Source organism: Cicer arietinum, chromosome 5, assembly GCF_000331145.2.
Source record: "Cicer arietinum cultivar CDC Frontier isolate Library 1 chromosome 5, Cicar.CDCFrontier_v2.0, whole genome shotgun sequence".
In the NCBI taxonomy this organism is placed as follows: Eukaryota; Viridiplantae; Streptophyta; class Magnoliopsida; order Fabales; family Fabaceae; genus Cicer; species Cicer arietinum.
In genome coordinates, this window is record NC_021164.2 from 61,949,429 (window position 1) to 61,963,539 (window position 14,111).

General features: G+C 29.7%; 1 protein-coding gene across 2 annotated transcripts; it reads left to right on the top strand.

The window, feature by feature from the left end:
* The first annotated feature begins 527 nt into the window (after positions 1-527).
* LOC101513504 (putative pentatricopeptide repeat-containing protein At1g64310) lies at positions 528-4,329 on the top strand. 2 transcript variants are annotated; one of them, XM_073368209.1, is made up of 3 exons: positions 528-2,515; positions 3,014-3,878; positions 3,976-4,329. In XM_073368209.1, exon 1 carries the CDS (start codon positions 778-780, stop codon positions 2,437-2,439), a length of 1,662 nt encoding a protein of 553 aa, XP_073224310.1. In that variant the 5' UTR covers positions 528-777; the 3' UTR covers positions 2,440-2,515; positions 3,014-3,878; positions 3,976-4,329. The 2 variants fall into 2 exon arrangements, with proteins under 2 accessions (XP_073224310.1, XP_073224311.1); XM_073368210.1 differs by having other exon boundaries at positions 3,716-3,878.
* Positions 4,330-14,111: the final 9,782 nt, after the last annotated feature.

Consider the following 14,111-nt stretch of genomic DNA (forward strand, 5'->3'; position numbering starts at 1 on the left):
AAAAACTCCCAAATTTTCAAAATATTAAAAAGAAAAAATAGGATGTGCGCCATTGATATATGCAAATTTTACAATAATCACCAATTAAAACCATGTTGTTGACAATTATTTTTCTAAAACAACTTTATTTGTGTTTATGTGGCAGTATGATAAATAACTATTGAATGATAGGGTAAAATAAATTTCTATTAAAAATGTATAAAAATAAAAATTGTAATTTATAAAAAAATTAGTTTAGTCTATTTTCATGAAATTATGTATTTTATAAAAGATAAAATATATATAGTGTATATAAGATTATGACATTTCAAATTTAATCTCTAAAAAAATTTATTCACTAATCTCTATTTAAAATTTACAGAGATAACTTTGAAGATTAAAAGTGTCAACTTATTTACTATGTTTTTTGAAATAAGGACTAAAATACAAAAGTGAATAATAAAACTTTTTTAAAACTGAAAATTGAGAATTTGTTTAGAGGGTCTTAAAATTTTTAACCCTTTTATAAAAGATGTTATATTTTTTCTTACCTCAGAAAATAAAATTTCTGTATCCACCACTGTGTCGATAGCAACGTTAATAGGTTCCCTGCTTCATTGCCATGGTAAAAGAGAGCAGTCTCACGCTACAGAACAAGTGAACTTATTCATGAATTGTCATTAATGATTGATCATTGATTAATTGTATACATTTGTTGTAACTTGTAATTGTTATTGTTGTCACTATCACTTATTTATTAATTCACACAACAAGTTTACGTTGTTACTTGTTATCTTAATGTTGACTCAGTTTCAATGGCTCCATTCTGAACTCAGCAACGTTTGCAAGTCCCTGTTGAGGGCGAAGCAGTTACATGTTTGGCTTTTGAAGACCCATCTCTCACAAGACCCTTTTTATGCAACTCAAATCATTAGACTCTATGCAATTAACAATGACATTAGTTCTGCACATCACGTGTTTGACAAAACTCCCACTCGAAGTGTCTACCTTTGGAATTCCATGATTCGAGCTTTTGCCAAGACTCGAAGATTTGGCAATGCAATCTCTTTGTTTAGAACCATGCTTGAGAGTGATATAAGGCCTGATAATTACACTTATGCTTGTGTTATACGTGCATGTGCTGATAACTTTGATTTTGGTATGCTTAGACTTGTTCATGGAAGTGCTGTGTCTGCAGGGTTGGGACTTGATCCTATTTGTTGCAGTGCACTTGTGAGTGCTTATTCAAAACTCGGCCTTGTTCACGAAGCGTGTAGAGTGTTCGATGGAATTGCTGAACCAGATTCAGTTTTGTGGAACTCGTTGATTTCTGCTTATGTGTGTTCTGGTATGTGGGATATAGGGATTCAAATGTTTAGCTCAATGAGACTTTCTGGGAAAAAGCCTGATGGGTTTACATTGGCTGGGTTGCTTGTGGGTATTGCAGATTCTAGCTTGCTGAGTATTGGCCAAGGGTTACATGGTTTGAGTCAAAAGAGTGGACTTGATTTTGATTCTCATGTAGGTAGTTTACTAGTGAGTATGTACTCAAGATGTAAGTGCATGGATTCAGCTTATAGAGTCTTTTGCAGTATTTTCAATCCAGATTTAGTTACATGGTCTGCTCTAATAGCTGGGTATTCTCAGTGTGGGGAGTATCACAAAGCGTTGATAATTTTCTGGAAATTAAACATGGAGGGCAAGAAACCAGATTCTGTTTTGATTGCCAGTGTGTTGGCTTCTATAGCTCAGACAGCAAATGTAGGACCAGGATGTGAGATACATGGTTATGTTCTTCGGCATGGATTGGAGTCAGATGTCAAGGTCTCTTCTGCTCTCATAGACATGTATTCAAAGTGTGGTTTCCTGCACTTGGCAACTTGTGTGTTCAGGATAATGCCGGAGCGGAATATAATTTCTTATAATTCAGTAATTTTGGCTCTTGGCTTGCACGGATGCGCTTCCAAGGCTTTTGTAATTTTTGATGAGATACTTGAGGAAGGCTTGGTACCTGATGAAGCAACATTCTCTGCTCTCCTTGGTGCTTGTTGTCACGCTGGGCTGGTCAAAGATGGCCGGGAGATTTTCCAGAGAATGAAAGATGAATTCAACATCAAAGCTAGACCGGAGCACTATGTTTACATGGTGAAGCTTCTTGGCACTGCTGGGGAATTAGAAGAGGCTTACAATCTCACTCAGTCCTTACCAGAACCAGTAGACAAGGCCATCTTGGGAGCCTTATTATCATGCTGTGATTCTTATGGGAATTCTGAGTTGGCAGAAACTATAGCTCATCAGATTTTTAAAACTAATCCTACTGACAATGTTTATAGGGTTATGCTTTCGAATATATATGCTGGCGACGGGAGATGGGATGATGTGAAGAAATTGAGGGATAAACTGACAGGGGGTCTGAAGAAAATGCCTGGAGTGAGCCGCATTGAAGGCAGTTATTACTAGTCGTGAAAATTTAGATGCGTGCTGCAAAATTGGTAGACCATAACTGCTGCCAGATATAAAGAGGCATCTCAGAAAGGTACTATAATGTGAAAATAGTTATAAATATTTATTCTTCCTGTTCATTCTTTGATACACAATTACAATTAGTCTGAAAAATTGTTTTGTAACATAGAACAGTGAACTGTAATCTGTAAAATTACATAAATGAGGATAATGTGACCTTAAATCTATGTCTGATACACATTCAGAGTAATAGCTTGGGTTTATTTGTTAGACCAAATTGATTGAAATATGTATAGTGAAGGAGCTCACAACAGAGTAAAATGTGACCTAAAATATATTAGCCAATCCGTTAAAATAAAGGTTAGTGTAAACTCATGTGTAAGTTGTATTTGTTAAACAGTGTAATTAAACACAAGATGAATATGCTTTGGCATAAACACACTTTAATGTATTTGTACTGCAGGATGATTTGTGACTGTATATTTCTTTTCTTTTACAAATTATACCTCTTAGTGTATTGGCATAAAATAAAACTATCTGAAAATAAATTCAACTACATTTCTGCTTTCAGTGGCAAAACTCAGGTTGTACCCAAGTATTTTCTCATTGCATTTAGAAGTACTCTCTTTTTCACAGAACTTGAACACTGCCTCATTTTGGTGCAACCTTAAAGTGTATTTTGGGACACCGAAACCATTAAAGTTGAAATGGAGTGGGTTTTGTCCTTGTACCAGGTTCTTGCTGATGATGCCTGGCTTCATTCATATTTTGAAAATATATAAAATTTATGCTTCATAAATATTCTGGAAGTGTACACTCTTCAGTTTAAAAGTTGATGTTCCAAAATCCAAATAGAACATTGGACTTGCATGAAATTTGTAATTAATATAATCACTGTTTTTAAATATATAAGTTTAAAAGGGAGCGATGCTTTAATTTAAATAATATTGTACATGCTTCTGGACCTTAACTTACTATTTCCAATAACTATTCTGAAAACTTGAGTTGTTTTATTTCCTTCTCTGATTGACTCATGAATTATGCAATCATGTCCCAAAAATTGATTAGCTGTTCATTCCTGAAATTGCATTTTCTCACAAGATATAGTGTTTATGTTCTAAATCTTGGAAGTGTCCCTCAGATCATAATGATAATCTGTGATTTCCCTGAAGATGCTGTCTATTTTAATTGACATCTCTGACAATGTATTTGTTTAGTATATTGGCTGTTATGAGTAACCTTCTCTTTCTCGTGTACCATTTTGATCACAAAGGTGATTATAAGGAAAGATATCTGAAATTCAGCCAAGTTTTTTTTATATGTTTAATGCTTATTCTGAAATTCTGCTGGACGCTGGCCTCATATTACATGTTGCTGAATGGCCTATGAGAGAAAGTTACATTGTATCCACAAGCTACAGAAATTCTATTGACCAGGTAAGCTTCTAAACCTGAATAATTAATGATTTCATGTGGCTTTTGTAGTTATTTATTTTCACTATCACGTGGTAATTGATATTAGTTCGTATTCTAGGTTAAATGTTAGCTGGTATAGGTCTGAGATTTTATCAGCTCAGAAATAGATGCTCACACTGTTGTCTATTGATAAGATGCTTCAGTACATGCACATGAACAAAAGTAAGCTTCCACATTGTTGCAAGGTTTCAGAGCTCTGTACCCATAAATATGACGTCTTAATAGATGTTAACCACAGTTTGTTTCCTTGAATTATTAGATTTGATATCCTATTCTTACATAACTTTCTAGACTGAAAGTCATGTCTTGTATACAATGTTACTTTTGACCTTTTAGTAGACTAAATTTCTATTATTGATTAGATTTTTCTGTTTACGACTTCAAGCTAACTGTTTATAATAAGCTTATGATCTACCAGGTAAGATGCCATTATTGCTGCATCACAGTGTTCCTTTTTAAACACATGTATTCAATGTTTCCGCTATATATGCTGGTTCAGAAGTCAAAATGTGTTTTAGCCTCCAGTGACTCAAACTTTCTCGGATGCCTTAAATATGAAATTTATGATATTGAAATGTCATTTGAATTTATATACTAATTAGGACGAAGGAGATAAGAAGAAAAGAAAGCCAATAGAAGTGACACAAAACATCGGTGGCTTAGCGCAGTTGGATTAGATAGATGGAAAAAGGCAGTTAAACTTTAGCTTGTTAGTCGGTTGAAACAGGCAGAAGAGGGGGTTTTGATGTCTGTAACTGTAACATATACCACCAAACATGGCTCGTCAATCTTAACACTTTTCTTCTAAGATTTTGTTCATTATCTTTTTAATATAAAAATGAGTAGTATTAACAAGAGAGTACAAGGGTACTCTACTCTAATCCAACACATTAGAGTACAAATAAATTTGATTAATAAATTTAATTTCTTGCGCGTTTATTATATAACGGCACCCTTTGAGATATCTTGGCAAGATTCAGGATGTTTTGTATCAACTGTGTTGTTTTAGTTTCATAAGAGCTTGAAAGACGCACTAAATTTCTACTCAAACTCAGTTGCACCTTCCATGAAGCCATATTTTACAGCTGAACATTTGTTTATGCTGTTTGGAATATAAAATGAGTGAACTGATCCATAAGCTACATTATTGGTAGTTTGGTACGATGCTGGTGTGGAATTTAGCTATTTGGATTTGGATTCTCATGTGAGTTTTGTTTTGTTGTAGCAATTTTATTTGAATTGTCAAAGCACAAATTACCCATGACATCAAGAGACAACAGGTCCTAATGACATGGGAAACATGTCTTCTAGCCTCGTACAAATTCTTTAACTTCTTTCTCATTGTCCTAGTGTAATAGATCGTACACCATTAATAAGGTTCAAGGTTTAAATACATTACTTTGCTGACCACTATAGAGTATTGTATAATTAAATGCTGACCAAAATGTACCCGAGGAAGTAATCTCTTCAAGAATTGATTGTTGGTACTTTCTGAACCTTAGGTTTTTGGGATGACAATTTGTTTGTTCTTGATTTTATTATGGTGTTGGTGCCAATTTTGATCAATTATGTATTTCCTTGCCTGAAAACAAGCCAAAATTTTCTTTCAAATGTCAGTATCTACAGTGACTTTTCTAGTATGGAAACACAATTTGATTCTTCTTGATCAGTATACTCGTGTAGTAGTATTTCAGGCTATTTTAGGCCATTTACTTTGATTAAAATCATCTACTACTGAGAAAAATTGCGCAAGATGTACCTCTTAATCTAATGACTCAGACTTTTTGACCTATAATTTTTTCACAGCTAAAATCATCTGATTCCATTTCGCATTAATTACATTACGGGCTTAGAAAATCATTTCATTCATAAAGTTATCAATTCATATATTCCCGGAATTATCCTTACATTAGTTCTTACCCAAATTACTATAAAATATTAATATGATAAACATAAAGTTACAATTGGAAAAGGAAAACCCACAACATGGTAAACAATTCAGATGCTAAAATATTTTAAACCTTGAAAAGAAAATATTATATAGATGATTCGACCCATTTAATCAAAGTCAATACATTCTGCTTCCCTTTTTGTCAAATTGATTCCAAAATACACATGCCTATACGAATAGAAGTAAAATTACATCAAAAGCAATTATTCCCTTCTCTCAATGTGGGTATCTGTGAATATAATAACCAGGTGGTCACGTAAAAAAAAAATGCTAATTCGTTTTAGTGACACCATTAACATTAGTCCTAATGATGCTATTATTGTTACGGTTCTAGTCAAGGAAACATATTTTCCCTCAAGACATATGATTATTTTTCCATACACAATAATGTTTGTCGTGTGACATGTGCACCTTTAGATTCCCTCGTTATGTTCATTCATTTGGACGTTCTAATATTTGCTCCTAATGTTGTTACCCTCCCCTCTGCACGTCCTTATCTCTTTTCTATCACGGACTTATATTCTTTGCTAGGCCCAGTGGCCCACCCACAAATTCGAAATTTGAATAAATAGAAGCATATTAATTTACTAATATGCACATGGTAATCATATAAATTCTTTGATACTCGTTATTTATTATGCGCACTGGAAAATAGTTAATGAAGTAAACGTCTTTCTTTTTAATAGATACATAAGAGATTGTATTGTTTACAAATATTCATTAGAAGTTGCAACCGTTAAAGCTATCCTCTATTTCATTATTTAAAGGGAAAATATATTTATCCCGAATTGCTCAATCACGAACACTAAGTGCTACATCTAAACCAATTATTTACATTCAAAATCATTCATGTTTGGTTAGTGGATCCCTATTCTTTTTATTTAAATGATAAATTACAATCACCTCACCTCTGCGGTTGTATTATGATCTAGTTACACGTAGTAATAAATTTTGACTTTTGATTTGAAGTTAAACGGTTCAGATTACACATAAATAGCACATGTCCATTCTATTTTTAGAAAATACATTTACCACCTTTATTTGGTAGAGAAATGACTCTTATCTCTGATTGAGTTTGTTTAAATGATATCCACAGTATCTGTCTATGTTTTTGCAAAATATAGAAAGAATCTAAGATTGACAAAACAGTAGTTCTTTTTTTACAAATATAAAACAATAGTTAAAAAGGAACCGAGATTGTAATTCTGATAGATACTACTGAAGGTTTGTTAGACATGATTGAAGTTGGTTATAATTAATTAAAAGTTACATAATATTAATCGGAAGTTTGTTATTATCACTAGTACTATATTTCCGCTGCAAATATTTATTTTCATTGAATCAATTTAAATAATTCAATCTTATTTCAATTATTTTTCTTTAAAAAGACAAATGCTAATTTTATTTTATTTTATTTTATTTTTGTTTCATATTCTCAAAAAACACTTTCATTTTTGTCATTTCTCTTTCTTCAATCTCGAATCATTCATCAAGATCATCACAAACTTAATTTCTTTGAATTTTTTTCTCTATTTTCATCAAAACAATTATCTAAGAAGAAAATCTATCTCTCTACACTAACATTGACGAGAAAACAAGTTCCATCAGCCTAAAGCAAACTCCAAAACAAAATTTTGATTAAAAAAAATGAAATAGAGATACTTTTAATACTAACAACGATAATTAACAATAATTTTATTTAAATTTTACTTCTTTTAGTTTGTTTAGATGCAAAATATTTTAGTTAAATATGTCAATGAATGTGTTTTTCTTTTTATAACTGTGAGACATTTTACTTGTTATACTACTTAAATATTTTAACTTTTGAAGTCTAAATAATACATGAAAAAGTAAAAAGAATTAATTAAGAGACTTAAAACTCTTGCTTTACTAGTTTGAGACTTAAAGCCATGAATGGGTTGTTCAAAAACTTTCATAGAGGTGCTGCAATTCAACAGCCGAATGAGCTTGTTAAGTAGAACATTTTCTTGGTGCTTTCTTGGTTTGGTTTATTGAAGTGTTAAATTCCACTTTTTCAAATGGTTTGTTGGATCAAATACATGTTGAAGTTTTTCATGCACTTAGATACTTCTTTGATGGTGGTTTCTATCTATATTTAGCTATAATTGATTTTTTTTATATGTTTCTATTATACAGTAGTAAGACACATTTTCATTCTTTATATGCTTCTGCTCTATATGGTAGTTATTAATTATGCATTTTCATTCTCTTTGCAATTCTATTTTATAATGGTTAAACTTAATTTGGTATTTGTCTTTCTTTTAAGATGCAGTTTTTAATTTAGTTTAAGTTAGTTTAAATGAGTATTGCGGAAACACCAAAAGATTTTTAAAATGATCTAAAAATAAGTCGAAGACTTCAATAAATTATACACTTCGATTATTATCACTTTTTTCAATAATTTTTTCTTTTTATAGTTTAGTCTATATAATTACGAATCATATTTTCTATTATTCACTTACATTTTATTTATTTTTAATCTTGAATTGTATTATTCATTTTTAAGTTGAAAATACTAATATTCACTTCCAACTTGATAGAGGATTGTTATAAGTAGTTATAAATAATTTATTATTAATTACAAGTTAGTTATAATTACTATTTAAAGTATATCATATTTTTAATTATTATAATTATCTTTTTTTTTCATTTTAATAAAATTTTTTTTAATTGAACTCTACCCCACTAAATCAAGTGGAAACTGGTAGAGCCAGTTAAGAATCATATACTATTCTATTTCGAAAAAATCATAAACTTGTTAAATTGTTCTCCTCAGCCTAACTCTGAAAAACTAATTAAACTTTGAGATGGCTTTTAGAATATAGGTATAAGAGTACCTCTTGTTAATATTATTTCTGAAAATAATCTTTCGGAAAGCAAGATTGCATAGCCAAAAGTCATACATATATTTCCTCTAATCATTAGCCAATTTTTATCAATCATAATTCTACCAAAAGAATTTAATCAATCATAAATATAAGGCACAAGCAATCATTTTATAATCTAACCATCACATTCACACCTAAATTTGGAATGCACACCGACATGGACTTTGTGTACTCTCCCAAACATCGAACACCAAGCAGAGCAGGCTCCACTAGTTCACTCCCATTAAATTATAAAAATTTAGATAAAGAAAAGAAAAAAAATATTTTTTCTTGTGGAGCAACCATAGAAGAAAATTGCTTGAATGATGAGGGACTAGGGGATAATGATACAAGGAAAAAAATAAACAAATTACTTTTTTGTAAATTTTTATAGTACTTCAAGATCGCATATGATTAGGACAAGAGTATATATTAAAATGAAAATTTTAAACGAAAATTGAAGCCAAATTAGAATACAAAATAAAGAGTTTTTGCACTGTCAAATAATTATAAGTATTAGATTTAATAATGTTTATTTTTATAATAATTATTAGATTTAATTGTCGTTTTAGTCTTACTATTATTACCAATTTACGACATCGGTTTTTCATTTTAAAAGTCGGCAGTCTTGGTCCCTCCATCAGATTTTGTGAACTAAAAAAATAAAAATTTGACATATTTTTAATGACGTAACATACAATTATATGATATAGAATCATCTAGTAGAAATGACAATTAAATTCAGACCCAGTGGGTATCCGCAAAAATAATCCACAATGGGTAGGGTAAAAACCCGCATAATGGATATGGACATGAGGATGAGTAATTACCCGTAAAATTAAGTTGATATGAGTGCGAGTACAAGTACTATAGTATTCACCCCGCACCCACAGTTATATAAATATATTATTTATTTATTATATTAGTTTTTAGTTTAATTAATTGTTTTTTTTTTATGTTTTAACATCTATTAATATCATTTGACCACTACAATATCTATAATCGAAGGATAAACGTTCGTAAATTTTATAAGAATTCGATTATGATGAATATGTAAATAATTGTGACTTTATAACTAAGAGTTATGTGTTATTAATCGTGACTTTATAATTATACTTGCAACTTCCTATCAATTGTTTTTACAGATCTCGAATAATATCGTCGTAGGACTTGCAACTTCATAAAATATTATTATGGATATTTGAATGTGTATTGTAACGAGTGTTCATTTGAAATATTTTGAGTTAGAAAATATTTTAGTTTATAATACTTTATGATTGGATTTAAGATATTTAGATAATTTTAAATTTAATCACAACAATATCATTTATTTGTCGATCTATTTTAGTTAAAGTGTGTGTAATGTGTATGGATACACACACTTAACTACTCATATGGTAAGAGTACATGTATTAAAGTTGATATCCAAGAGGATACGAGCACGAATATATGTATTTTTTTTAAAACCGCAGGTATGGAGACAGGTACTATAATACCCTACTCAAATCTTACTCATTGTCATCCCTACCATCTAGGAACACTAATTATTTATATGTCATTATTAATTAAATAAAAAATATGAAAAATTTCTGAAGTTAAAATATAATTTTAGGACATTTTATTCAAATTTTATGGCGTTACTCATTCTACATCATTGTATAATACATTATGTTATTTAAAATATCTCATGTAATTGTTTTTTAGTTAAAAAAAAAATTAAAACTGTTGATTCTAAAAATAAATAGATCAATTTTGTAAATCAATAAAAATTAAAAGACTGTAACTACAATTAAATCTAATTATTAAAATTACATATATAATTAATCATAATATATCAATTGTATAAAAAATTTAAGACAAAATTAAACTCATAAAAGAATATCAAAAGCTAGAAATTGAATTTTAGTTTTCATAGCAACGGATAGATTACAATTTACAACCAACTCCTTTTATTGTATAGTAAAAAGAAAAAAAAAAAGAATTTTTACACCTGTTCAAATTAAAGCATATATATATATATATAGGTGTTTCCACGTGCACACGACATAACTATTTCTACTGTATAGAAAATGTTTGTCTATAATATGTTGATAAATAATTCCAAGCAATATATTGAAAGGAAAGATCACTAACTATATATTGAAGATATTCATCAAATATAGTTATTGTTTTTTCTAAGGAATGTACATGTCATGTCATGCAATCTCATATATCATCCCATAAAAATTGAATGTCCAATTAGCTAGATTGCAATGTGCATGAACAGGGTTTTCCATACGAAAACTAGTACTTGTTCACTCATGTTCATATATAAAATGATTATATATTGTTTATAGCTGATTCAAAATTCTAACCAATATATATGATAATTTAAAAAAAATATAAATTAATGATCTTTTTGTCTATATAGTTGATACAATCACTTACTTAATGGATGTCAGTTTAATAAAATAAAAAAAATAAAAAAAAGTGGCACATTCCCAAAGGTAAGAGGATGATGGTAGTATAAACATAAAGATAGAAAAAAATAGAGCGATGTGTCAAAATCAAGACTTATAATATTGACTGTTGGGGCAGAAAGAAAAACAATTTGGCGTCAATATCTTATGGTTAGGTTCTGCACCTGCAACACATCACACATCACACATGGGGTCCTAACATAGATTCAATATTGTGGTTGGGGGATAATAGGGACTGAAAATCATGATAACTATATGTTGGGAAAGTGATAAGGACTAACTGCAATACCAATAGTAGTGGACCACTTTCTTGTCATTCATTTTTCTCTTTCAACCAACTGTGACTCTCTACCTTAATTTCTAATTCTTTTTTTATATACTTCTTATTATAATAGCTTTACTCTCTTTTTATAAATTATTGTATACCAAATATTCGACCCTTCATTACTTCAAAATCCACTCTTCTAGCAACAACATTGCCGCTTATAGCAAACAAATACTTGAGAAATTTTTTGGAAATTTTAAGTTATCTATCTATGCGGGATTGGTTGGCTTTACTAATCATTGAATCACGATGTATGCAATCAAGCCAAATTTCCCAATTAGATTTCATTTTCGAGCTTAACATATTCAAATGGAACAAAAGCTTATAAAGCAATGCATGCACATACTCCCTCTAAATATAAACAAAAAAAAGCAATCATGGGTTGTGTGGCTCAAATATAATTAAGCATTAAAGTGGGGTTGAATATTTCAATTGGGTTGAGTTAAGAGTTTTAAGAATTAAAAAGTTGTTATTTTGGTGAATGAAAAACATACTAATATAAAAATTAGATTTAAATGAATTTTGAATTCTTCTCTTTATAAGAATTTACGATTTTAGTGTCTATATTTTTAAGTTTATTGTATTAGTTCTCTAATTTTTAAAATGGTTCCGTATGTATTTTGATGACATGACAAATAACATGTTTACGTGATAATTTTGAAAATTACATGGGACTACTACTAAAGGAATTCCCACTCAACAAATAATTTTTTTTCATTAAAATATGCATTCATATATCACCAAATAAACTAAATTTAAAGCAAATCACCATCTTAGTAGATTATCATGTCTTGAATTCAGTTGTCACATAAGCATCTTTACAAATCTCTTCCACCCCATCCAATAAAAAAAAATGTCATCCAAATCATCTTTGTTATATCACATTCAAAAATTAAATAGTAGCAAGTTTTAGTTTCTCTAAAACATTAAATGCATGTGGAACAATAGGTATCATTTATAATGCTTCATTTAAGAATAATTTAATTAATTAATTATCATGACTTTAGTGAAATTTTGTTTTGGGCCATTATGTGATAACTTCTTGTAACTATTGATAACTTGATGAGTTATAGTTTATCTTTTTCATAGTAGCCATCAAGAAGTAAGAAGAAAGGGATAAATTGGATCTAGGAGGATTATTGTTTCTATTCTCTATCAGAAGAAGATTTTATTACATGGTAGTTTTTTAAATGTGAACCCTTATGTGAAATTCCAACTTACATGCTAAGCTCCCACCTTGAATGAGATATTTACTTTTCTTCATAAACTAAAATATACATTCAGGAAATTAAAATAGAATCTCAGATGACTTTATCCTAATTCTCCAAATAATTTATCTCCTTATAATAATTCAAAAAGATAATAATTATAAGTATTATTTTCCCCTTTCCTTTTAATTTTTTCCACAAATAAGATGAGTATCTTCATTTTTCTTTCTCTTTCCTCCTTCATAGCATTTGCAACGAACTCGCATTTACAAATTACCCTTTTATACATTTTTAATGTTAGTCATTAATAAGCACTTAACCTTTTCATTTCAACAGCACTCGTTTATTTTAATACAATTTATTAAGTAAAACTTGCATAAATGAAAGAGAGGGATAATGCCTACATTGACACTCTTAATAGGGACTCTAATTTTTTTTCTTCCTATAATGGGGGTGTCACTTTAGATACATATATATCGATAATCAAAATCTATTTGACTTGCAATTTGTCCTCTCAATTGTGCTTAATTTAGGTTCTTAGTTCTTAACAATTCTCATTATAAACAATTCTCATATCTGATTTATGTTCTTTAGAGTAGTTAGTCGATTATTTCTTAGTGTAATCGTTTGAAATATAGAGGAAAATCGTTCTTGAGAGTTTTTAGTCGATTATTTGACTAGTTTTCAAGTTCGACAAGAAATTGTTGTAATTTTAAGGCAATATTCAAACTTCAATCTCTGATTTAATTAAAAGAGGTTTGTATTATCTCATCATAACACTCTTAGATTCCAATATAATTTTTTTGCACTACTAATATGTTAAGTGTTTTGTATTATCTCATCTTAACACTCTTAGATTCCAAATATATTTTTTTTTTCACAACTAATATGTCAAAAATAATTGGTAAGAAATTTTATTTTTAAGTGTCACTACAATATTTTTGACTTTAGGTCACACTCCATTTAGTCACGACTAAAAAAGTGTGGCTAGAAACGAAACAGACAACAATTTTTCAGATGTTGCCTATGATTTACTTATAGAGGAGTTATCAAGTACAATTTTTTGAATTCGAATAAAAAACCGTTGCATATTTTGTTATTGTCTACAATTAGACCATAATATTTAAAAGCATTGTTGTTTTACCACAAAGAAAAAAAGGTTGGCTCATGAAATTTAATAGCTACACATTTTAAGTGTGGTCTAAAACTATAAAAATTGTGAAAAAGTTAACCCAACTAATAATAAGTAGGAAAATCAATATATATTAGGTGGGGTATCTCCACCTACCTAACTCTAGTGGATTCCTCCAGTATTGCACGACCATAAAACCTAACTATGTTGCTCGAGTAACTTCACTCTTTC

Bases quoted from the DNA above. Each gene is read 5' to 3' on its own strand.
- LOC101513504 (XM_073368209.1), top strand. From the start codon at position 778: ATGTTGACTCAGTTTCAATGGCTCCATTCTGAACTCAGCAACGTTTGC.